The 25403-nt window shown below is 37.2% G+C and overlaps 1 protein-coding gene and 1 long non-coding RNA gene across 4 annotated transcripts; one reads left to right on the forward strand and one right to left on the reverse strand.

Annotated features, from left to right (window-relative positions):
* Positions 1–1243: 1243 nt before the first annotated feature.
* Positions 1244–3102, forward strand: LOC110902826. Its single transcript, XR_002571441.2, has 3 exons — positions 1244–1404; positions 1913–1979; positions 2921–3102. It is a non-coding gene; the product is annotated as an uncharacterized LOC110902826 (long non-coding RNA).
* A 2223-nt stretch (positions 3103–5325) lies between these two features.
* Positions 5326–22827, reverse strand: LOC110898206 (protein virilizer homolog). 3 transcript variants are annotated; one of them, XM_022144965.2, is made up of 29 exons: positions 22686–22793; positions 22541–22574; positions 21422–21599; positions 21026–21114; positions 20302–20425; positions 19217–20209; positions 19034–19138; positions 18757–18939; positions 18076–18217; positions 15039–15217; positions 14878–14963; positions 14744–14792; positions 14072–14138; positions 13449–13930; positions 12816–12915; positions 12597–12730; positions 12432–12499; positions 12143–12359; positions 11828–12043; positions 11578–11733; positions 11454–11507; positions 11219–11352; positions 11039–11108; positions 10133–10446; positions 9901–10033; positions 8160–9407; positions 6771–7454; positions 5705–5776; positions 5326–5520 (listed from the first exon to the last, which is right to left on the reverse strand). In XM_022144965.2, exons 3-29 carry the CDS (start codon positions 21494–21496, stop codon positions 5503–5505), a joined length of 6192 nt encoding a protein of 2063 aa, XP_022000657.1. In that variant the 5' UTR covers positions 21497–21599; positions 22541–22574; positions 22686–22793; the 3' UTR covers positions 5326–5502. The 3 variants fall into 3 exon arrangements, with proteins under 3 accessions (XP_022000657.1, XP_022000656.1, XP_022000658.1); XM_022144964.2 differs by lacking the exon at positions 22541–22574 and having other exon boundaries at positions 22686–22827; XM_022144966.2 differs by lacking the exon at positions 22541–22574 and having other exon boundaries at positions 21422–21528; positions 22686–22788.
* Positions 22828–25403: the final 2576 nt, after the last annotated feature.

Below are 25403 nucleotides of genomic sequence, written 5' to 3' on the forward strand. Positions count from 1 at the left end.
TTCTTGTCTAGAGTTCAGCGTGTGGTCCATAGCAACTTTTCGACCCCTTAGGGACGGGGCTTTGTTTTTAGTAGATTAGGGTTTTCTATTCAGAAAGGGATGGCGGCGCAGTTTGTTGCTCGTCTACCTGCTATTCTTATGTAATTTGCCCTGATGATTGGAATGAAAAAAATAAATAAATAAAATAAAATAAATAAATAATGATTGAAAAATAAAAAAAACAAAACAATTTAAAAAAACATAAATATAAATCCCCCCTCCACCTTAACTCCACCACCATCAACCACCACCCCACCTCCACCTCCACCAACACCACCGCCGCCATCACCTCAACTCCACTTCCACCACCACCGCCACCACCTCAACTCCACCACCACCAACAGCAGCCACCACCCACCTCCGGTTACCATTTTTAATCGATTCAACAAAACACAGCAAGCCACACATTAAACTTTGGAATAAACAGATTTTTAATTGTTTATAATATTATTTCAGTAAACCCCTAAATCCCAAATCAAGAACCATCGAAACCCTATCACCACCAATAAAACCAACCACCATCTGCCACCACCACCACTCGACCACCACCAACCTACCCCCAAAACCCCATCTTTCACAAACACCCACAACCACCACCGTACCAGATCATCGAATCTAGGATTTGTGGAACGGCGACGGCGGATCTGAATCTAGGGTTCCGAAGACGGCAGCGCTGTTATGGTGCAATGGCATCAGATCATCGACGGTAGGTAACCCTTGCTCCCACATTGAAACTCGATCGTCATCGTCGTCGTTGCTCACTTCTTCACCCATCGATTGTAGATCGAAATTATGATCACATATTCACAATTAACTAAAATGAAATGCGATGAATTTGATTTCGAATTTTGTAGATTTATTAAAGGAATTTGGTGTTTGATTTGGAGTGATGAGGTGTGAAATTGGTGGAAGACATTTCAGGAGTGAGGATGTGGTAGCAGGTGGGCGGTGATGTGATGGCGATGGTGCTATGGCGGAGGTGTTATGGCGGCAGTTGTAACAGCCCGGAAATATAAAACCTTATAATTAGAATTATAAATTATATAATCAATTAACCATGAATTTATAACCTAGTTAAATACAAGACTTGTGGTGGCATATAATAAGGTTAAATCACTTAGATTACAAATTAAACAAGGTTTAGGGACCAATCTTGCCAAACTTGAAACTTAATTACTAATTAGTAAACAATCACACCCAAACACACACTGGTGTGTGTGCTTGGATCGAACAGAAGGCAGGGGCGACCAGGGGTTTATTTCAAACCCTAGTTTTCACATAAAATCCCTAAATTGAAGCCTCAAATCTGCCCTAAATCAAGTCTTGAACATAAATTAGTGATCACCTCATTGTAGGGATCAAAAGGTATGTAAAATTTTGGTATTTTGTTTCATCTTGAATTCTAGGTTAAATGTGAGAAATTGAAATTGAGCTTAAATATGTGATGCATGAATGAATCTGAAGTAATATGATGTCTAGAGTTAAACCCTAGATGATTTCTTGTAAAATCTTTGCATGATACTTGAGAAGTTTATAATCACCATTGTAGGTGATTAATGAAATTGTAGAAACTAGATAAACACTATGATTATGATTTCTATTCTAGTGAAGACTGAATTTATATGATAAAATTCAGTAACTTGATGTTAAAAGTGTGTAAATTGCTTAATTGAAGTGAAATTAGATGTAAATAACATGTCAAGAACCTAGCAATGATTATGTAGAAATATGACCCGCTAGGTGTTCGTAGAAATGCCTAAGTGAAGATCAAAGTATTAATAATCGGACAAAAACGCATATTAGATTACCGTAATAAATTGTCCGTTATTGATTATAAAAGAGTTCTAAATTGATTGCGAATGGAACTCTTTAGGTAAAGAATTTGGGTCGTCAAGTGGACAAGCCGGGGGTGATACACGCTTAAAGGGTGTGCTTTGAAGGTACGTGACTTATAGTTTCGCTACATTGTGTTAATTGTAAGTTTCATGCTGTTATATTGAAAATTGTAAGCAAGGAAAAACCACTAAGTCACAGAAGTGACAAAGTGAATTAGACAAGTGAAATGGGTCAAAACATGAGTAGACAAAGAGTTTGGATGTGTCTAGTAATGGGGTTACCCGTTCGGCATCCAAACGGGCCAAAACAAGTTGAGTTACAATCATAGTAACTAATAGCCATCACTTTTGATTGGTTATATGTCAAGCGAAGGTCATGTAGCGGACATGTAAATCCGTTGCAAAATCATAAGCCCTTGTAGAGGGATTATAGTTCGGAACATTCACTTGTCGAATGATTCCGAAAAAGCATGGCTAAATTCGTGAAAATAAGCATGATGATTATAGCACAAGCGACCCTTGGGAGGGGAGCAAAAGCTCATACTCGGTAAACGTAGAAACAGGGTAATAGCCTAAAGCTTATATGTTAAAAATACATATAATGGAACTTGTTAACTAATAGGTCAAATAAACAAGAGACAAATTATAGAACAACTGTTTTAAAGTAATATTTGTGTGCAAAAAGTATTGATAAAAGCGTCCGTAATTAAATTACGGTCGTGTAGGAAAAAGAATCAGTTAAATCGGACTTACGGATCCAAAGTTATGACCAATTGAAGTTTTACTTAGTGAAAATTCGGAGCTGGCATGAAATGCAGGAAAAGGACCTCCACCCGCTGGAAAACCGTCCCCCCCGCGGCACGCGGAGGAGACCTTGAATCTGTCGCGACACGCGGGGCCTTCTCGCGGCCCGCGAAAGCTTTTAGGGGATCTGTCGCGACCCAAATGCTGGAATTTTTATTTCTTTTTCGTTGTTCGACATTGGAACTTGAATTCATACATTTTAATGTTGTCAAAACTAATATTTTGGATGGTTTTGACCTTAGGTACTGCTCGTTGTCATGGATGTTGATCAAGCAAGGGGATTCAAGAACCGAACATATATTTTGAATGCTTCCGCGTTAATCTAATCTAGCTAGACTTAGATGTTGTTTTGAAACTTTGTTAAACGTCATGTTTTTAAACAAGTTAGTATGTTATGTTTACTTATTAACTTATTTTTGCTAAATTTATGCATTTAATTTGTAAAATAAGTGTATTTCCATGATGAAATAATGAGTTTATATAACAAGTGTTACAGCAGTGGTGGTGTGATAGGCGGTGGTTGTCACACCCCGGTCGCGTTAAAACAACAAAACCGTGGCTGAAACGCCGGGGAGTGAATGCGACAGAATTATTGTTTCAACAACCATGGTAATTAAAGTTATGTATTATTAAGATTAAAGTTCATATTGTCTTGAAGTTCAAACTTAGGGGCTGTTTGGCTAAGCTTATTTTTTTGACTTATTTACTTATTTGTTTTTTGAAAAGTTAAAAGGTGTTTGGGTTAGCTTATTATGTGAAAGAAATAAGTAAATAAGTCATTCCATTATGACTTATTTGCTTTTCAAATAAGCAAATAAGTAAATAAGTCAAAACAATAAGCTTAGCCAAACAGCCCCTAAAATAACATAATAACTGTCTTTTAAGTCAGTAAGGCCCAAGTCCGCCTAAGTGAAGCACAATCATCACTATGCATTAGCACCTGAAAACACATGTAAAAATAGGTACGTCAGCATAAAAATGCCTGTGTGATACATATGTTTTGTTTATGCATGATTCATTACTTGTAGTTTAAAAAGTGTTTGACAAAATGCAGTCATGAATCTTGTAAAATGTTTTATGAAATCATATGAAAATCGATATGAAAATCAATGATGATGAAAGAACAATGCATGGTTAAATGAATAACCAAGTAAAAGTGTTTTGTATAAAATGTATTTTGTAAAACAATGTCATGTCCTTGTAAAAATGTTTCATGTCTTGCCCAAGTGGTTTAGATAACGCAACAATGCATAATACAATAAAAGCACTTATATATTTTTTTCAACATTGCTATATAACTTTTATTGTAAATGGATACAATTTCGTTGTCGTGTCAAACCGAACCAAAATGGACGATGAATGATAATTTATTATCTATTCTGTGTTTAATTTTTTTCAACATTGTGATATAACTTTTATTGAAAGTGGATATTATGCCGTGATCGTACCAGACTGAGCTGAAACGATAAAAAACATATGTATCGATGCAGGTATTTAGTTTTATTGTTTTATGATTTCGATAAACTGGCACCATATCGCTATCATATCGTTCCGAACAAGATCAGTAACCGTACTTGTATCCATTTTTACGGCTTCATGTTTAATAACGGATATTGTGCCGCTACCTTAGTGAACCGTGCCAAAACCGAAGGAACAATATCAGTTTCGGTGCAAGTATATATTTTATTATTTTTATTTTCAATAAACTTACATCGTATCGTATCGAACAACATTGGCACCAGGACCAGTATCACTTTTGTTGTTTTTGGTTTGGATAATTTTTCATTTATACAACTCTGTCCGCGATGGTATATAAATATCGATACCATGAAGATCTGAACCGGTGTTCGCTTCTATCGTTTTCGATCGATATAAATCACGTGTTGATTTCTATACTTAGTGAATATATAACTGGTACTTTAGCAAACAAAGCGATACCGATCCAGTGCTCCCGGTTCCATACCGCCGCAAGGCGCGGTAAAATACACTAGTTTTTAATTAAAACTATGATGTGTGTAACTAAATTATTTTATAGTTTCATAATTTCGTTTATAATACATTTAACAACTTTATTATGACGTTTTTTTTAACGGCCAACTAAATTACCGGATATTTTGGAATGTCCTCAATCGAGTAAATGCATCACCGCCTTCATAATGCATGAGCCACCAAGCCACCAGTTCCTGTGAAAACCTTTTTGCCCGAAGGCCCACTCCAGTATGTCATTATGTAATACATTTATTGTTGGGAGTTGGGACTTTAAGCGTCTGGCTAGCCCCGTTTCTCTATTTTATAATCAAATAGCCGCCATTCAAATAAAATTAAAAAAAAAATTAACAATTTTATATTCAGAAATCAATTAATTTATTATGGTTTATTGAATTTTCAATGGCAAAGAACAAGTTTTTCAAATATTCTTGAAGTTTCGAATGAAGTTGAAAGTCATGTGTGTTGATTAAAAGTCCTAACAAAGAAAACCAAGGCTACAAACTAGTTAATAATCATCACCCGTTTGTCCAGACACATTCCAGCTACAAAATTTCCAGAATGTGTGACGATATAATTAAATATGTATTTTTTTAAATGATAATAACTGATTTCACTTATTATATTTATAAAGAATTACGAATTACTGGAGCAAAGCAAGTGGAAAATATCAAAATAATAAAAATGGAAGGGCATAGCTGATAGTTACAATTCATGCCGAGATAACAATTTACAACAATGTATACATCTGCTAATGCTCAATAAAAGTTACAAGATTAAAAAAGTTGAAACACTTTTTAAAAAAATTACGCAAGCAGTATTATAATCTTTTGAGACCTCAGCCATGTAGTTTATCCTGCAAATTTTCAAATACAAGAACAGAACAAGTCAAATATCTACTAAAAATAATAGAATTCAAAGTTTCGATTAATAAAGATGACAGCATAAAATTATTGTGATTTGTGAACGGGTCAAAAGCGACCCATTTTTATGTAAACGGGTCAAATCTGTTGTAATATAGAGTATGAAAAAAATCGAACCTGAAGCATTTGCATCAACTTTGGGTGCTGTTCTAGAAGCTGGACAAGTTTTTCGCGATCACCCAACAGTTCCTATAATTAAGAAAAAGCGAATACTATTAAAGATGTGATCACCACCGTATTCGTTTGCAGCAAAGGGTTATTCGCTTTAGGCGCTTTGGGTTCTTTCTGACCATGTCAAAATATTAAAAAATACAAATGGTTTGGAAAGGAAACATGTCAAACTATGCGGTAAAAAATCTGATATCGGTCAAGGACCGATATTTGAGATATAGGTTATCGCGGTGGGATATTGGTATTTTAATATCATACAGAATTTATATATATAACAATTCAGTATACTCTCCTCTCCTATCATTAACAAATTAACTTCGCGTTATTTATTCGGGTTTCTGGTTCATCGGGTCGGGTTTTTTGGGTTACCCAAATAAACAAAATTCCAACCCGAAGGTATAAGGTTATTCGATTAAGGGGTGTTCGGGTTTCCTCTAGTTCGGGTGGCTTTGGTTTTGGTTAAAAAGGACACCCCTAAAATTAACCTTTTGCAACTTGCAAAACACTTGACAATTGTAGCAAGTTGAAACTAATTAAGACTTAAAACACCAACATTTAACAATTAAGACTTAAAACACTAATAGCAGCAATAAGAAGAAAAACGAATGGTAGAACTAAGAAAATCGGTGATATATCAGTTAAATATCGGTACCGATATTTTGCATGGGAACCGATAACCAATATATCACCGATATTAACTGCATAGATGTCAAATGGGTCGAACGTGCCCATAAACTTACAAAATAATTTATTCAAACTACTTATATCACTATTGAGATAATATAATATATATAGCCACTGCCCATAAAACTTAAAACCTCCCAATAAAATAATATAATTATTATTAAAACTGAAATATTTAGTAGTTTCAGATCAAACCAATTCGGCTTCTTACGGCCCTTTACAGAAACTTTACTCGCCTTTACCGGCTTGCCTGCCCAAACCACCCATTTTGCACCTCTACTAAAACAGCATCCACTTTGTATGTAAAATTTTATGAAAATAAAAATACCTGAATAGCTTCAGGGGAACTGAAAACATGCTGCAGTGACAACGCACTAGCATCTTGCTGTTGTAAATTACTACTTTGCCCTTGTTGATGCTGAACTTGCATTTGAGGATCCAACCGCTGCTGTTGTTGCTGAGCATGCGAAAAGCTCTCTTGATGCATGCTTTGATAATAAACATTTCCCGGTTGAACCATGTGCAACTGCTGCACTTGCATCTGATCGGATTGTGTTGAAGCCGAGACCGGCGGTCTAAGATGCTGCGGTGGCGGTTGTGGTGGCCGAGGTAGTTGGGGCGGTTGCAACGGCTGCAGCTGAGTCATCGGCTGCAAAGACGACAAACCCATTGGATAACTTTGAGGAAGCGTAGATTGGTTTTCTCCTTGATTTGGGGTCGGAGTGTTTCCGTAAATGTTATACGGAACTGCGGGTCGGTTGAAAATCATCGGTGGCATTAACGGTGGTGGGGGGTAAGAAAGATTTGTCATGTTTGAAGGAGCAAAACCCTGCATTAATTCAGAAGATCCGATATTCGACTGATTATACACTGAAGATGGAGGTGTGGATGTTCGTAAAGATGATAGAGAGGTGGCGGCAGTATACGGCGGTGGGGTAGGTGGAAGTGGCGGCTGAGGCCTCACCGACCCGCCAGAAGAAGGGTGTGATGTCCGTGAATAGTCAGAGTGGCCCTGATAAAATTATACAAAAAAAAAATTAGCTACTAAAAGATTTCATGATCAAACAATACGTAAATATCAGTTGGCAGTAGATCTGTAAACTAACCGAATGTTCATGAACTGTTCGGCGGAAAGTTCGTATATGTTCGTTTATTTAAATAAACGAACAAACACGAACAAACATGAACACGTGTTTTGTTCGTTCATTTATGTTTGTTCATTTAAATTTTAAATAAATACATAAGTAGTTATATTTATATAAATATAAACATAAAAGAGGCTATCTGATAAAAAATGGGTTTTCTAACGGAACGTATCGTAAGTGATCACCAATTTATATTAAAAAAACTACGGAAATCATGTGCATTTGAATCACTAATTTAGATGTGTTTTTTGAAGAATTTTGATATATTATATGCTTCTTTGTTTGTGTTGATTAATGTTGATTATGTTCGTTTATGTTTATTCGGTTATGTTCGATTGTGTTTGTTCAATTATGTTCATTTACGTTTGTTTATGTTTGTGAATTGTTCGTTTAGGTTTTAAACGAACACGAACGTAGCCATGTTCTTAATGAACGAACATGAACCAAAAAATGTGTTTAATTATATGTTTGTGTTCGTATTCGGTTAACGTTAAATGAACGAACACGAACGTGTTCGTGCTCGTTCGGTTCGTTTACAGGCCTAGTTGGCAACTGTCTGGTCTTTTGCTTACATGAAATCCTGGCGGAAGTGGCGGCTGATTCGAATCCAGATTTCGAGCATTTACAGGTGCAATGGTAGGTGGTGGCGGCATTGGAGGAAGAGGAGGTTGATTCATCGGAAATTTATGTTCATAACCGCCACCCGGTCCATGACCAGTGTTAGGATACGAACTTTGTGTTGATGATTTAACGTTCTTCATATTACCCGAAGATGAAAACCCTAAAGATTTATCCGGTGTACCATTTCTCCCATCATCAGATGGCTCAAAATACTTCTTCTCAGAAGAAATACTCGGTTCGCGTGTCAACGACATTTCAGGCCGTGAAACCGATACCCGTGATGAAAAATCGCTTTGAATATTATTATTACTACTATCATCAAAACCGGACTTCAAAGGCGTACCCAAACGCGAATCACTTTCAGTCTCTTCAACAATAGACCGAGGCGAATTTTGGTCATCGATAGCAGACGGCTGTTGCTGTAAATTATCATCCGGTTGCGGAAACGGAAGTCCGTCATCCGACCCCGAGTCCTCACCACCAAATACTATGTTTAACCCCTGAAGATCGTCATCTAAATCGGGCCTCAAATTCTTGGATTTATTCAACTTTTCAGCATCGGGATCGTTACCGGGAGGTGCGTTTTTCATCTGCGGACTTCCCGCCAGGCCCACAGGATTCTGCCGTTCGCGTTCACGGGCCATAAACTCATCAACATGAATAGACGGTGGTCTGCCGCTACTGGATCCTATCCGCGGAACCGCAATAACGTTCGAACTAGTAGCGCCATCGTTCCTCTCGCGCGCAACGTAATCATCAACATGCATCGAAGGAGGCCTGCTAGTATTGGGTTTTCGAAGCCTAAACGTGTCCCTACGGGTCGGCCCTGACGGGGCTGTAAACTGGCCCGAACCACGGGAAAACGCGCTTTGACTTGTATTCTCACCAAGAGGGTTATCAACGCGAGGACGTCTGTTTGCACCTTCCAATGGGGTAAGTTTTCTTCTAAGTGATTGCCCGTTTTGAGAAAACGGGTCACGCATATTTTCAGGGCACTCCCACATAAACTTGTCCCCGTAACTATTTAAACTCAACAGGTCAAACCGGTCAACGCTAAAACTTGACATCTTTTGTATCTTTGACGGGCGTTGACCTTCACTCGATATAGACTGAAAAACACTAGCAAATGCATCATCGTCTTTCACTGAGTCATCAGCCGTTTGCAACAAACGCAACAATGAGTCTGCATATTCTTTAACCTGCCCGTTAACAAAGCAAACTTATTAAGCTTCTATTATCCAAACCACAAAAATGATGAACAAATAAATAAAGAGTAAAATGCCATTTTCGTCCCTAAGGTTTGGCCATTTTGGCGACTTCCGTCCAAAAGTTTGTTTTTTCCGCAGCTAAATCTGAAAGGCTTAAAATCTTGCCATTTTCATCCGGCTCATTAACTCCATCCACTTTTTTCTGTTAAGTCGGGGGAATCTTCGTCTTTTTTGTTAACTTAAAGGGAAATTTAGTCTTTTTCGGGGTATTCGGTCTTTTTACATGAAGTGAAAAAGACCGAATTGCCCTTTAAGTTAACAAAAAAGACAGAAAAACCCTTGACTTAACAGAGAAAAATGGATGGAGTTAACAAGCCGGATGATATCCAAATGCGGAAAAACAAACCTCTAGACGGAAGTCGCAAAACTGGCTAAACATCAGGGACGAAAATGGCATTTTACTCTAAAGAAATAAACTACACACCTGACTGGAACCGATTAAAGACGTCAACTTATATATGAACTTGATGTTTTCTTCAGAGATGTTATTTGGGTCGCTTGTACCACAAGGCAGTCCGAAGAGGTATTTCATTGCATCAACCATCTTTACGTTCACGCTGTAAACGGAAATGTTTGCTTAGTTTAATACTCTAAATCAATAATCATCGGTGAAATCAAATCAATTTTTTATTTGCATATAAGTAAGTCAAACTGACCTCTTATCCATGCAAAAATTCAAAGCTCCTAACGAGAGTGCCTCGACGGCTTCAACGGTTAGTGTAGACGGAACATCGTCTTCAACTGAGTTTAATAAAGTTCTCCAGCAAAATAGCAACGGGGGTGACTTTTTTAACTCGATTAAATCAAAATTATCGTATATTAAATGTCTGCTATCGAGGTCGGATTCGTCATTATTTGCGGACTGAATACGTAACAAAACTGAAAGCAAACCGCTTCGACCTTCAGATGACGAACCTAAATCTTTAAAGGCGGATAAACAAGCAACTAACTCTTTTCCAACTGGTAGAAGCTGCAATTTAAGAACGGATTAAAATATCAGATGATGAGAGTGGTGTGCAATAGTGATCATAAGATATCATTGGGTGCAAACGAGCCGAGCGGCTCACGAGCTGCTCGAGATCAGCTCGAGAAAAGGCTTGAAACGAGCCGAGCCTTATCGAACCTGAGCGGAGCTTGAGCTTAAAATAAAGCCCGTTTATTTATCGAGCCCAAGCTCGAGCCTGGCATGTGAAGCTCGTTAAGCTCGTTGAGCCTTATCGAGCCTTTGTGTAATATTATTTTTTACTAATATTTAATAGCATTAAACCCTTATTTAAAGTTGTCTAGTAAACGAGCCGAGCCGAGCTTATTTATACTTGTTTACGAGCCGAGCCCGATCCTAAAAATAAGCTTGTTTAGTAAACAAACCCGAAACCGAGCTGCACTTATCGAGCTTGTGAGCTTAAAAAAGTCATTATTTATAATAGATAATAAACAAGCCGAGCCCAAGCCGAGCTCGTGCTTGATAAACTACCAACGAGCCGAGCTCGAGCCTGGTCGAACTCGGGCTCGGCTCGCTTGCACCCCTAGATATAAAACACAATTCCTAGGAGTGGACCTACCTTGACAAGCGTGAAAAGCTGGATTAGTAGCAATGAACAATCATCGGCTGTCAATTTCGTTGTGTTGAACCTAAATCAAAAAAGCATATTTTATTTTTGGAAATATTATCAATAGAAATATTTAAGTGAAAATAAGACGGAAAAGAAAAAAGACTTCAACGTTCAATGTTCAATGCTCACCTATCATGCCTAGAATCGGATAACAGAGAAATTGACCTAAACGCAGGGATGCACCAACTTAGTTGCGGAAGTTTGGTAGAACTTTTAAGAGCTTTAGATAACAATTGTATAATGCCTTCACTCAACAATATTGGCTGTCAAAGAAAGAATAATTCGAAGTCATAAATCAAACAAATATGTCAGGTAATCCATGTAAGAACGTCTTTTAAGCAACAAATTTATAAATAGAAATAACCTTTGCATGTGGGTGCTCGAGTAAGCTAGCAATAAAATCGAGTGATCTGCAAACCTGCAACCCATATGATCGGTTAATTAGGGTTGTGTAATATTTCAAATAAGTTGAATAAAAAAGGTAAAACCTTGTAAGCATCTGTATCGGTTATTGTAGATGACTCGGATAACCATTCATCAATCCAGAGTATTATAGGCCGCAAGAGTATAACCGCACTATCAGTATGTATACAAGCCACACGTATGATAAATATCCGTAGCAAATCTTGTATGACAACCAATGCCTGTTCAAACAATGTATTAGTTTAAATAACTTTACAATAAAACTAAAGATTATGATAAAACACAGCAAGAATATTGGAAAGCGTGTACACTTACACTAACAGCACAATGTAAAACAATCTCCACAATCTTGTGAAGCATTGGTGTCAACTGTCCAATCAGCTTCTCCTTATGCCCTGTTTGTAAGTACCAGTTGATCTCTTTTTCCTTCTCAGGGCCTAACAATGTCCCGACTGCCAGCTGGCGAAAGGCGCTCAGCATTGGCATTCCGTTCTTCCAAAGTGAGACGCCTTCATCGGGCAACAGATCGTTCTAGCAGAGGAAAAAAAGAAAAAAAAACTAATTATATTACTTCTGTGACGGAAAGAAGTAAACGGAGTCGATACTCTCGATCATACAATATATACTTACCAACAGAAAAAGCAAACTGCTAGTCTCTTTTGGACCCATTGCTAGCAACGATGTAGCGTGAAGACTATCGAGAAGAAAATGAAAGAGAGTAGGAGTCCAACCGTATGCGGGCCAACACGCAAGTGCGGAGACGATAAGATGGCATACGGTTTCAAACCCGAGGGCGATATTGGGATAAGGGTATGATAATTCAACCGCACATGCGGCTAACTTCGGGCTGCAAATGAAATATATAAGAAACTAACAAACCATGACCTCTGCTATTTAATAATTCAATATCTTAAACTACCTTAGTTCTCGATGCAAATGTAAAAGTGCCTTCAAGAGTTTCTTATTTCTGTGTTGCTCCTTTGTCTCCTATACAGAGAAAAGTAAAAAGTACGGGTAATTTGTTTTGTATTCTTTTTAATGTTTACTATTTAATAATTTAACTGATGGATGTTAAAAGGCAAACCTTTAATTTATGCAACATTTTAATCAGGAGTGACAAACAAGGAACTAAAAGATCAACTATGCTCTGTTCACGGTTACGTTCGAGCAATATATCTGAAGTAGTGTTCATTTCTGTACCCTCATCAACAAGATAATCTGCTCAAGAAAAGTAAAGATTAATAATAAGTTAATAACCAAAAAAAAATATATATTACGATATAATTAACATTCGTATACTAACCGTAGTTGTTAGAAGACTTCTCTAGCATCAGCTTACAGTCAATAAGAACTGCATGAACAACCATTACAGCACCTTCATCATATAAAGCACCAGCAACAACCTTCACCGATTAATCGCTTGTTAGCTGATTGAAATTCGATAAGAATAGAGAAAATATAAATAGTAAAATGCCATTTCGTCTCCTCAGGTTTGGCCAGTTTTGCGACTTTCGTCCAAAGGTTTGTTTTTCGCTTGTTAGCTGATTGAAATTCGATAAGAATAGAGAAAATATTGCCATTTTCATCCGCCTCGTTAACTCTCATCCATTTTCTGCGTTACGTCAGAGATATTTCCGTCTTTATTGCTAACTTAAAGAGCAACTCAGTCTTTCTCACTTTATGTAAAAAGACCAAATACCCCTGAAAAAGACCAAATTGCCCTTTAAGTTAACAAAAAAATGGAAATGACCTGACTTAACGGAGAAAAATAGATGGAGTTAACGAGCCGGATGAAAATGGCAAGATTTAAAATCTTTGGATCCAGATGCGGAAAAACAAACCTTTGGACGGAAGTCGCAAAACTGGCCAAACCTCAGAGACGAAATGGCATTTTACACGTACAAAAAATATAAATACTGAATAAATAGTCACGTACAGAATTATCTGAAATGAAGGCTAAAATACGGAAAGTTGTAGTCAATTGAGCCACAGAGGAATCACGAAGAGTAAAACCAAGAAACCTCGACTCAGTAATCGGCTTCCCTAACAAATTATCTATTACATTTCCATCAGAACTTCCTGAACCATCTCCAACAACATTATCGACGTCCATGTCATCACATGCGAGAATGTTTGTTGATGCCATGTGAGCGTCTCCACCAGAAGCTAACACAGCAGCGTATCGCAAAAGACCTATGGCCCCGTTTTTATGATAAACGACACCACCGTCTATCAGTTCCAAAAGCCGGGTCGGAGCGTCTTTCCGGGTTGATCCAGGGGAGGAAGAATGTAGGGCCTTGTGAAGCTCCTTTGCATGCCCAATCCATGCGCTCAGGGACGATGATGTGGAATCGAGAACAATGACTTCGAAAATCTCGACAGCGGAGTGAAAGATGGCGAGATTCAGTGGTGATGATCCTGCATTATCACAAATATTGTTGAACAAATATTAACCAAGTGACCCATTAACCAACCCGCCCGTTTTTTCCATCCATAGATATAAGTACGAATAACTAGCAAATGAATATGAAGTCTTTCTAGAAGTTGCCAGAGAACTACCGGTATTCACAGCTACTGATTCCAATTCTTTAACAGAATGTAATGCAGCAATCAAAACAGAAACAGCCTGAAAACAAAAACATATTATATTAATGACCCGAGTAATATCCATTGTTAACAAAAGCTCCCCTAATAAATACACGGGTAAATCGCATTTTGCGTCCTTTAAGTTTGAGCAAAACTGCAGGCATTGTTGCGTCCTTTAAGTTTGAGCAAAACTGCAGGCGTTGTTCTTTAACTAACGAAATTACACTGAATGGCCCTTATGTTACAGTTTCTCATCATGTGGTGTCCTTTTGCCCTAACCTAGTTCATTTATTTTTTTTCCGTTAACTCTTAACACATGCCACTCACATGAAGACATAATGGTCATTTCACTTGATAACTAAAACAAAAAAAAAAAAAAATTATCCGTGAAACTTCAGAAAGAAGATATATTTTAGGTTAAAATGACCATTATACCCTCATGTGAGTGACACATGTCAAGAGTTAACATAAATAACTAACTAGGTTAGGGCAAAAGGACGCCGCCCGATGAGATATTGTAACATAAAGGACATCCAGTGTAATTTCGTTAGTTAAAGGACAGTGTCTGCAATTTTACACAAACTTAAAGGATGTAAAATGCAATTTACTCTAAATACACAGCTATAACTTTGATAACATGGTCACCTCTGGAAAATGTCCTATAGCCAACAAAGCCTGGCGTCCACAATCAGACCTGCATATCATTTAATCGCTCATTATAATTTAGTATGACATTTAAAACCATGCAAAAGGAAATTAAATAATTAAGTCTGTCACACCTGGAAATACAACAAAGCTCCCATAAATTCCATAAAAGTTCATCTAAATGCCCTTGTGAGGTAATCAGGCGATCTATCACATTCATCTGAATATAAAAGTCATTAGAAGTTAGAACACAGAAATTAAGAGAACGCTGTTTCCGCTAACATGTGATACTAACCACCCTTAAATGTGTCTTCGTGATTATTCCGATTTCACGTGGATGACAAAAGAAACCCTTGGATATTAAGACCGATGCGTAACGAAGAGGGATAGACTCTTGCATACTCGAATCAGGTCCTTTTAAGGAATAAATAACTGTAGTTGACAGCTCAGGATCAAGCAGAAGGAACATTAAACCTGATCAAGCAACAAAATATAAAGAATACAGCTAAGGAGAATAGAAAGATAATATTGCAGGTCGCAAGATAGGCGCAACTGGTAAAGGGCTCAGTCAAACTCGTAAATTTTGTATGTCATACAAGTCTATTAGAACACTTTTTGTTCAAAAGTATTAACTTTAAAAAAGGGATAAATTACACTTTTCGTCCTTTATGTTTGTACTGGATTGCAACGGATGCCCTTTAACTTCAATAATTACAGTCACAATCCTTTATATGTAAAACTCATTACACCTTACGTCCTTTGACCCTAACCCAGTTAAATTTAAACGTTAAGTAAAGTCATGTGCAAGACACATCAGGGCAGTTTAGCCTTTTTTCATACTTTTTAAATATATATACATATATATATGTATATATATAGGGAGGGGCTCATGCGAGAACCACCCTTATTGTGAGAACCGCGAGAACCAATGTGAGCACAACCTAAAATAGCGAAAAAAACCTAAAAATAACCTAACCCCCCCCCCCAAAAAAAACCTAACCCCCCCCCCCCACCCCCCAAAAAAAAACCTACCCCCCCCAAGCTAAATGCTAAAAACTAAAAAAAACCTAACCCCCCCCCCAAAAAAAAAAACCTAAACCCCCCCCCCCCCCACCCCCCACCCCCATGCTAAAAACTAAACCCCCAAAAAACCTAAAAAAATCTAAAAAAAATCTAAAACAATCAAAAAAAATCTAAAATTTTTTTTTTAATATTTTTATGCTCAAATCGCTACTTTTAGTGGCCAAAAAAAAATATATATTTTAATTTTTTTTTTTTTTGGCTTCGAAAAGTAGCGATTTTTATATAAAAAATATTAAAAAAAAATTGTGTGATTTTTAGCTATTTTTAGGCATTTTTGGTGTGTTCACATTGGTTCTCGCGGTTCTCGCAATAAGAGGTGGTTCTCGCATGATCTTCTCCCTTTATATATATATAAAATAAAGATAAATAAACCACCCCCTCTCTCTCATCTCTTTCTTTCTCACAACTCTCTCTCTCTCTCTCTTAAGTTCTGGTGCCCACCACCGCCATAGCACCACTACTGCCATGAAAAAAACCTTCCATTTCTCACCCATCTCTCACTATCTATTCACCATCGCCAGTTACCACCCAAATCTGGTGACACCATCAGCATCGTCTTTGTTATTTTCTGAAACCCAAAACTCCCAAAATTTCAACAAACCCTAGGCCCCAAATCGATTGAGGGTTTTGACCTAGATGCTTGGTGAACGCGGAACAAATAAGAGTATGCGCTTGATTCGAAAATTTTCGGAAGTTCACGCCTGGTTCACACAGTATGAGCTCGGATTTGTTTATCTCTCTCACACACACTCAGTGTGTGTTGTTGAAGAACAAGTTGAAAAGATGACAGAGCAAAACTAAACGATTTATGCAGAGCAGAAAATTGTTAACCAGAACTTCAAATCAATTATGGATCAAAGACAAGCTCACCGGTTAAAATTGATCTTATACTCATTTTCTTCGATATCAATCTCTGTATTGATTTTGACTGTTTTCGGACCTTTGAGCACTTGAATTTGTAATCTGATTGTTGTTGTAAATTGCTAATAAGCACCGATTTAATCCAAATTAATGTTATTGAATCACTTATCTTGTAATTGGACTTTAATTATCTTGAGATTTTCATATTTAATTGCGAATACAATGATACAGAGCATCGATTTTCTAGACTAATTGAATCCTCTTTACTGTTGTATCAATTTCAAGGCACTTATTTCTATGTTCAAGATGTGGTGGTGGCGGCAGGATGTGGTGGTGACTTATTTTGTAAAGTGGTGGTGGTGGTTAGGATTTTAGGGTTAGGGAATTGGGGAAGATGATGTACATATGCAATTTTTTTGGTTTTATTTATTAAAAATTTAAATAAAAGCATGAATTGACCAGAATACCCTTAAGTGAATAAACTTAACCGAAAATTTTAATCTGGTTAGTGCTAAAGGACGTAAAGTGTAACGAGTTTTGCAAATAAAGGATTGTGACTGTAATTATTGAAGTTAAAGGGCATCCGTTGCAATCCGGTACAAACATAAAGGATGAAAAGTGTAATTTACCCTTTAAACAGTAAAATGCCATTTTCGTCCCTGTGGTTTGGCCAGTTTTGCAACTTTCCTCCAAAGGTTTTTTTTCCGCATCTGGATCCAAAAGGTTTAAAAATCTTGCCATTTTCATCCGACCCGTTAACTCCATCCATTTTTAACGTTAAGTCAGGGATAATTTCGTCTTTTTACGTATTTGTTTTGTTTATATATATATGTGTAGTATTTTCAAATCAACAGAGTTGGATCCTTATTTCTTGTAGTATTTTTTAGTTTAATAAAAAAAGGTCTAAAAAGGCGGAAATACCCTTGACTTGACGAAAAAAAATAGATGGAGTTAACAAGTCGTATTAAAATGGCAATATTTCAAAACTTTTGGATCCGGATGCGAAAAAACAAATCTTTGGATGAAAGTTCCAAAATTGGCCAAACCTCAGGGACGAAAATGACATTTTCCTCACTTTTAATATATAGTTAGTGTCACATTATGGTTACAAAATATATATATATATATATATATATATATATATATATATCTCAAGTATTTTTAAGTGAATGATTTAGGATGTTTTATTCATTATAAATGCTCTTTGGGGACGACTTTTGACCCGCTCAATCTCTTTCCTTTTAAGCTAATTTTGTGTTAGTTTTAAGTTTTAACCGTGTGGCCGTGTGAGATATAACAAGCCCATACCGATTTATATATAAGTAAATGGGTCGAAATTGTCACATGTACATGATAGTAATAGCAGCTTGGGTTGTAATATGACAAACCTGAGCGACAACAAACAAGTGAAAGAATTATCGATGCAATGTATGATGTGATATCCATAAAGACATCCCTAATATGCCCCACTTCAGACCGTAATGTAGAGGATGATAAAAGTGCAGCAGATAAAGGTAGAAACCCCCTTTCCTGTAGAGTCAATAGTTTAAAAAAAATATCAATAACCTTGAAATATAAACAATGAACAAGAGAGCAGAAACGAGGGTTGACCAGATAAAAAAAGAGTAAAATGCCATTTTCGTTCCTGAGGTTTGGCCAGTTTTGCGACTTTCATGCAAAAGTTTGTTTTGCCGCATCTGGATCCAAAAGGTTTAAAATCTTGCCATTTTCATCCGGCTTGTTAACTCCATCCATATTTCTTCGTTAAGTGGGGGGTATTTCCGTCTTTTTTGTTAACTTAAAGGGCAATTCAGTCTTTTTCACTTTATGTAAAAAGTCCGAATATCTCTTTAAAAAACTGAATTGCCCTTTAAGTTAACAAAAATACCCCTGACAACAGAGAAAATTGGATAGAGTTAACGAGCTGGATGAAACTGGCAAAATTTCAAACCTTTTGGATCCAGATGCGGAAAACTAACCTTTGGACGAAAATCGCATAACTGGCCAAACCTCAGGGACGAAAATGGCTTTTTACTCTAAAAAAATAAGAACACAAAAAGTAACAATACCTTAAGAAGAAAAAGTAGATTTGAGTCAATATCCCAATTCGAAAACCGGTAATTTGACAGGGTAATTAGCTTGCTAGTAGCTTTGTACGACAGTAGACCATCTGTTTCACCAAGAATAAGTGACCTGCTCATGCTTGCAACTTGAGAAGGATCTTCAACTAGCGGGTTGGAATTTATTAATCTCTGCAAACATTTGGTCAATGGTTGGTCAATGGCTGGTCAAGGGATAAGAGGTTTTTAAGTAGGATAGAACAAAAAAAACAACGTAAAAAATCACCAAGAGTTTTCGGAGTTGAAGCTTAGCACTTGTCAGCATGTCGATAGTGACAGGCGTAAGATTACCAGCAGTAGATAAACCTCCCAGCACATGTAGTACAGCAAACTGTAACATATTACGCTTAAATAAAAAAAAAAAAACCAATCAAAAAAAGAGTTTTAGAAACAAAAACAAACAAACAACCTCATATCTCGAAGCAACTTCATAAAAGCGTGCACGATGAAGAATATAAGTAGCAAGAGAAGCAACATCATGACGTGGCTTTTGAATCAACAACTTAAGTAACTGATTATAACCGTCACTGGTGCCAGTTGGAATCTTATCGTCTTCACGGGGCCACCAGTTTAGGAACCCTTCGCAGCCAATAGAATGTCTAGTAGCCTGCTTGATAACTCCAAGAAGGATTAGTGTAGCGGAACTTGAACGCACTTTAGTGCAGAAAACGTCACTGAGTTGCTTCATGCCCCCACTGTTAACAAAGTTGAAGCAGCTTTCTTTATACGTGCATAATAGAAGTGCGACACTCAGCCACACCATGATAAGCTTGCTCTGTGGAAGTTGAGCACCAGCGACACTTTCACAATTATCGAGATCGTGATAACGTTGTGTTAGAATATCAACCAACTGTTTGGAATTGACTAAATCACCCTCGGACTCGAGAAAAACGTTATCAGTCAAATTTTCAGGCAGAAGTCGATTAAAGATATCAAGGAGGTCTTTATTGGCTTGACTAAAGTCAAAACAAGATTCTTCGCTATCAACTGGTTCATGATTTCCAGATGCACATTGCAAGCTTTGAGTTGAATACACGGTTGCTGCAGACACAAGAGAGTTAACAACCGTATTCAAAGCATCATATCCTGCATTTGGGATCTCTAGAATCTTGAAAGACGTCTGTAAAAACTGTTTTATTTCAACTGGTATGTCTGATGCGATAGGTTTAAACGTTAAAGACTTTAACGGAGATATGGGTTCCTCAACGGTTGAATTTACGGGATTTAGTGCAGGTGGGAGGTCATCAAGGTTGCCCTCAACGGTTGACACTGTGTTTGTTAAAGAGGCGTCTAGGTCAACATCTATGTTGAATTGACCGAGATCTTCACCTGTGTTTCCGTATATGACCAAACTAAGGCTCCGGTAACTTCCCCTAACAACCAAATGGCTTGTTACGATTGCCTGAAATAATAAATGTAATTGTTGTGAAGAATATTAAAAACATAAATAAAAGTATTGTGTGCACGACTGTTAAAATAAGTTATAATAAGTACCTCAACTTCAAGGACGTTTGAAGATGAAGGAGAGTATAGAAAAGGCTGGCATAGACGCCTAAACCTTGTTTCTCCTTCACAATGAACAAAAACCTCTAAAGCAAATGACGGAGGTGAAGTGGCCCTGTATGCAATAAAAATGGCGATATATACACGATGTAATAAGAACATAAAGCATAACAGAGTAAGAACATAATTTCAACATTTTCTTAATCAAATTTTCAATAAATAAAATTTGGTTTATTTGCTTCTTACAACAATGTTGGTCCAAATTCTTTTAAAGTCAATATATCCAATTTATAAAATCAAACACTCAAATTATATAACTCTTTTGTTTTTAAGATTATTAATCTTATAAAAAACTTACTCGGAATTATTTTCGCATCACTCATTCTTATTAAACTAATAATATAATTCTCCCACTGTTTACACCTGTATTCCTATTGCGAGTAAACTTATCCAAATAGGGATGCATAACAAACCATAAAACATTTACAGAGAACACATAGTTCACAGCTTCACATTACCAGCATGCAAAAATCTAGAGTAAAATGGAATACTCACATGTTTGCTATGCATTCCTATTTGGATTTTGGATAAGTTTTGAATGAATATTAACGTCTAAATATCAGAATTAGCTGAAGCATAACTTCACTATTGATATTAAAGAGCAATGTGAAAACTGAAAAGTAGGTCATATATGTACTTATGTAGAATACCATACCCCAAAAGTGTTACTGAGGGTGATGATGACGATGAGCTCTGCTCAAGGAACTCACAAGCAGTCACAGCAACGGGTTCAGAAAATATCACCTGCAAAAAGATAACAAATATATATAACAGGAAACTTTGATTGATACGATTTTCTTTTGATAATTCTTAATATGCATAATTGCATATCAATACAGTATAGTTCTTTAATTTTTCTTCAAAAGAGAAATCTTGCTTACTTTTGAAAGAGATAGCAAGCTACATTTTATATCATACTGGGTACATTTGTTTGTTTGTTAAACTATATCATACAATATACAACAAATTATTTAAAAACATAAACCACCAAAAAACAGTTACTTGCCTATTAAATACAAATAAGTATGAACTAAGAGTACAAGACACATACCTCGTCAACATATTCATCGAGGTGTGCATGAGCGAATGTCTGAGCAAACAACACAGAAGGCTCGGGCCGGCCCATTGCTTGTTATTGCATGAGATACCTTTTTCCACCTAAAATTCCCTAACAGTAAGTTCCAGCAAAAATCTCAAATGAATGCTTAACAAAATCACAACCGTATTCCCTGCATTGCCAAACAAACTACTATGGTCAATAAAAAAATACATGGACTTCCATTTTAAGATAAAAAATTGAAACCCTATCTTGTCCATTCCAAATAATGCGTAATGAAAGTGCACATGTAACTATGTTCCTCTAAAATATGGTGATACTATTATACTAACCAAGTTTGGGATAGCAATAGCTTGATAACAGCATACTATATAAGCAATAGCTTTAGCTGTATATAAGACAGTCAACAGTTTGCAAGTGACCTATGTTTTCTTTTCTTTCCACCGCACCATTTAACAAGTCCTAAGTAGCGGTTGCTAATATCTACAAAACCCTACCTCAAACAGAAGCACATGTGACTAGTGAAAATTTTCTACTATAGCAGATGGAAAAAGTGAAACGCCTAAAATCAACTACAGGGAAAGTTAATAATCTAAACCTAATTTTATAAGTTAAAAAAATATACAATTAGTACTTTACATCTAGTTAGGGTGTGTTTAGTTCAAGCATTTCATCAAACAGATGGTGTGCATAGTAGATTATGGCGTAAACATGATCAATATAGAAGAATAGATGAATGCACAATCTAATCATGTTATCTGAACAAAATAATTGCAAAAAAAAAAAAAAAAAAAAAAAAAGCATTTAAAGTCTCGAAAACTAGAGCCTCAATTTGTTAAATCAGAACCATAAAACATCAATTCATGAATCAATGGATTACTTACTTCCAGATAACTAAAACCCTAATGTTTACAACAAAAACTGCTAACAACATCAAACATAAACATATATTTTAGTAATCCAGTTTAAATAAAAAATAAAAAAAAACCTAAATAGTGAGAAACAAAACAATAGCAATAAGATTTACTAAAGACACAATACTTGAACGTAAAAAGGAACTAATAGAGCATAAAATTTGGCACTTGGAGTATGAATCAAGTGGTTTGAACATACCTTATTCAGTTTATGATCGTTTAAAACAAAGAATCTGGTAAATTTCAGGATACAGACAAGGAGCAGAGTTGTTGTGATTTGAATAGGGTGAATTGAAGAATATATATGGAAGAATAGGGTTGAAGAAGGGGGAAAGAGTGAGTACCTGATAGTTCTTGTTGGTGGTGAGCGATTCAAAACGGTTGAAGGAGGGTGGGTGTGTGGGTGGGTTCGATTGTTTGTAACCCAGCCGCGCCCTAACTCGGTTCGGGTTTTGGTGATTTTGATTATTGAGTTATATTAACGGGACGATGTTTAGCGAAACTTTGGACCGACATTGAGGGGTTTTCCTTTTCTTCTTCGTGTTACTGTTAACTAGTTTTTTTCTTTTTTAACCGTTAATTTTTTTAATCTCTTCTCTATGGGACTTGAATCGAGTGGTGTAAACAAGTTGGGCTGAGCCTGACTAGGCTTGAGCTCGGCTCGTCATATTTTTATGAAGCTCGAGCTTAGCTTGGTTCGAGTCCGCTTATTTGAACACAAACTTGGCTCGCGAAAAACAAAAAGTTCGAGCTTGGCTGGACTCGGCTCAAACTATTTTGAGAACAACCTCAAACAAGCTAAAAGCTCGGCTCATGCTCGGTTCGAGCCTGCTTATTTGAACTCGAACTCGGCTCGTGAATAAAACTCAAAGTTCGAGCGCGGCTAGACTCGGCTCGAGCTATTTTGAGAACAACCTCGAACAAGATAAAAGCTCGGCTTGTGCTCGTGCTCGGCTCACCAATGTTATATTCATTGTTATTATATTGTATATAAAAAAACTAAATTTTTGTTTAGGCTCGCGACGAGCTTTGTATTTCAGGCTCAAGCTCGGGCTCAACAACCAAACGAGCACTGTTTCAGCTCGGGCTCGTTAAGGCTCGGTTCATTTGAGCTTTTAACCGAGCCGATCACGAGTAGCTCTCGAGCCTCTGGGCTTGTGTTACACCCCTACTTGAACCAAAGACCACACTCTTTCCAAACCTAGGTGTATAAAGGTTTTGCCTTTATCAATGGACTATCACCCTCATTGGTCTTGTTAACTAGTAATTTACCTAGGTTTGTAAACATATCAAACATTTATGAACTGTTCATTAATTTATTAGATGGGAAGTCCATTTATTATCTTTATGTAATAAACGAAAAAATATAAACAAACTTTTTTGTTCGTTTAATTAAACGAACGAGCATTGTCACACCCCAACCGATGGCGGAATCATCGGGGCATGGCACTGAGCGAAACAGATTGTCCAGAAGTTTCCATAACAATTATTATCACTATTCAGATTAAATTAACACGTCCCATACCGTGTCCCAAATAACAAACAAATTATTACAGATAACAACTAGTCAAATATTCTGTTCCGAGAACTCAGATTTAAATAAGACAAATAAATATTGTTCAAATGCTCCTAAAGACCCAGCCTGACAAGATCTATAGACAACTATGCTCTAGTTGCTCCTTCTTGACAGACAACTATTTGTTGGGGGCCTATAGAGCTTATTCCTAGCCTCGCTCTCCTAGCAAGCAAACATCTTAAACACCTGTCACATACGTTAAAATAAAGTCAATACATATAATGTAAAGGTGAGCATACAAATTTGATAATAGCATATAGAGTTCGAATAGTTTGCGCATAACCAGCACGTACACAGAGGAAAATGAAGCATGTTAATTATCGACATGGACCTATCGATACCAAAGACTGTGGGTTGACCGTCCGAGACGGTTCGCAATACATGATTACCACCGTAATCCATGCAAGTAATTGTCCTTAACAACCCCCGTGTGAACGGGTGCTGAGTCCAAACTATAGTACTACGTCGTTAAGGCAGGTAGACAACATTCCACGTGTAAACACAATCAACAAGCATTCATTTAGTCACGTAATACATGCATATTGGCTAGCGTTCAAATAGTTTGAGTAGTGTGATTGTTTGTGTTTTGATATAAGTAACGTATGTAACACCCAAAAGTGCTAAAAGCAAAAAGGGATCGAGTATACTCACAGCGATTGGTTTATGGATTGAAGGGAGCGCTTGAGAGTAGGGTTAGCCTTAATAGTTCGATAGCACAGCGATGAATACACGTAAAATGGGAAATAAGTGTAAGTGGGTCGAACAGCCTGGTCGATCGAACAGCAGGTTCGATCGAACGGGTCGTTCGTTCGGCTAGGCGATCCGTTCGGGCAGTCCGTTCGATCGGCCGGTAGGCTCGATCAGCTGGACTGTTTTAGTGGATTGTTTCTTCCTATGAATAGGATGTGTTTGTGTTTGATGGTTTGAACTTTTTGAAGTTTTCGTTACAGTATTTGAGAACACTGAAGTGTTCTTACCTTTCAGGTCGATCGATCGAACGGACCGTTCGATCGGTCAGCATAACCGATCGGTTAGGAACTTCAGTTGTAGTCCTCAACATAGGATGTCACTCAATCGAACAGCATATTCGATCGAACAACCTGTTCGATCGAGTAGCATACCCGATCGGGTGGCATTCCCATACGACAACGAACTAAAAATCGACTAGTGTTGAAGCATAGTATCTCATGATCCGAAGAGTAATGTTGACAAACGGTTGTTCGATCGAACATCATCTCGTTCGATACTATACTTCATGTATTTGTCAATGAGTGGGACCATATGCTAGCCGATCGGCTGGCCTGGTCGATCGGCTGGTGTGTCCGATCGGTTGGGTTGTTCGTTCGAACAGCCTAACCGTTTGGCCAGCATCCTGACCTGGTCGGCCTGTTCGTCTAACACTTGGCTGTTTTGGTTATTTGACGTTATATTGAGGTAGTTTGACAACGAGCTGAACTATGGGACCTTCATTCTTACTTGTTTCCCC

The sequence above is a fragment of the Helianthus annuus genome, chromosome 13 (genome assembly GCF_002127325.2).
Source record: "Helianthus annuus cultivar XRQ/B chromosome 13, HanXRQr2.0-SUNRISE, whole genome shotgun sequence".
Taxonomy (NCBI): domain Eukaryota; kingdom Viridiplantae; phylum Streptophyta; class Magnoliopsida; order Asterales; family Asteraceae; genus Helianthus; species Helianthus annuus.

Coding starts and splice junctions, on each gene's coding strand:
- LOC110898206 (XM_022144964.2), bottom strand. CDS start 21,496: ATGGGCCGGCCCGAGCCTTCTGTGTTGTTTGCTCAGACATTCGCTCAT. Junction 12,500..12,596: donor AAATGTTGCATAAATTAAAG/GTTTGCCTTTTA, acceptor TTCTCTGTATAG/GAGACAAAGGAGCAACACAG. Junction 5,777..6,770: donor GTTCCCCTGAAGCTATTCAG/GTATTTTTATTT, acceptor TCTTAATTATAG/GAACTGTTGGGTGATCGCGA.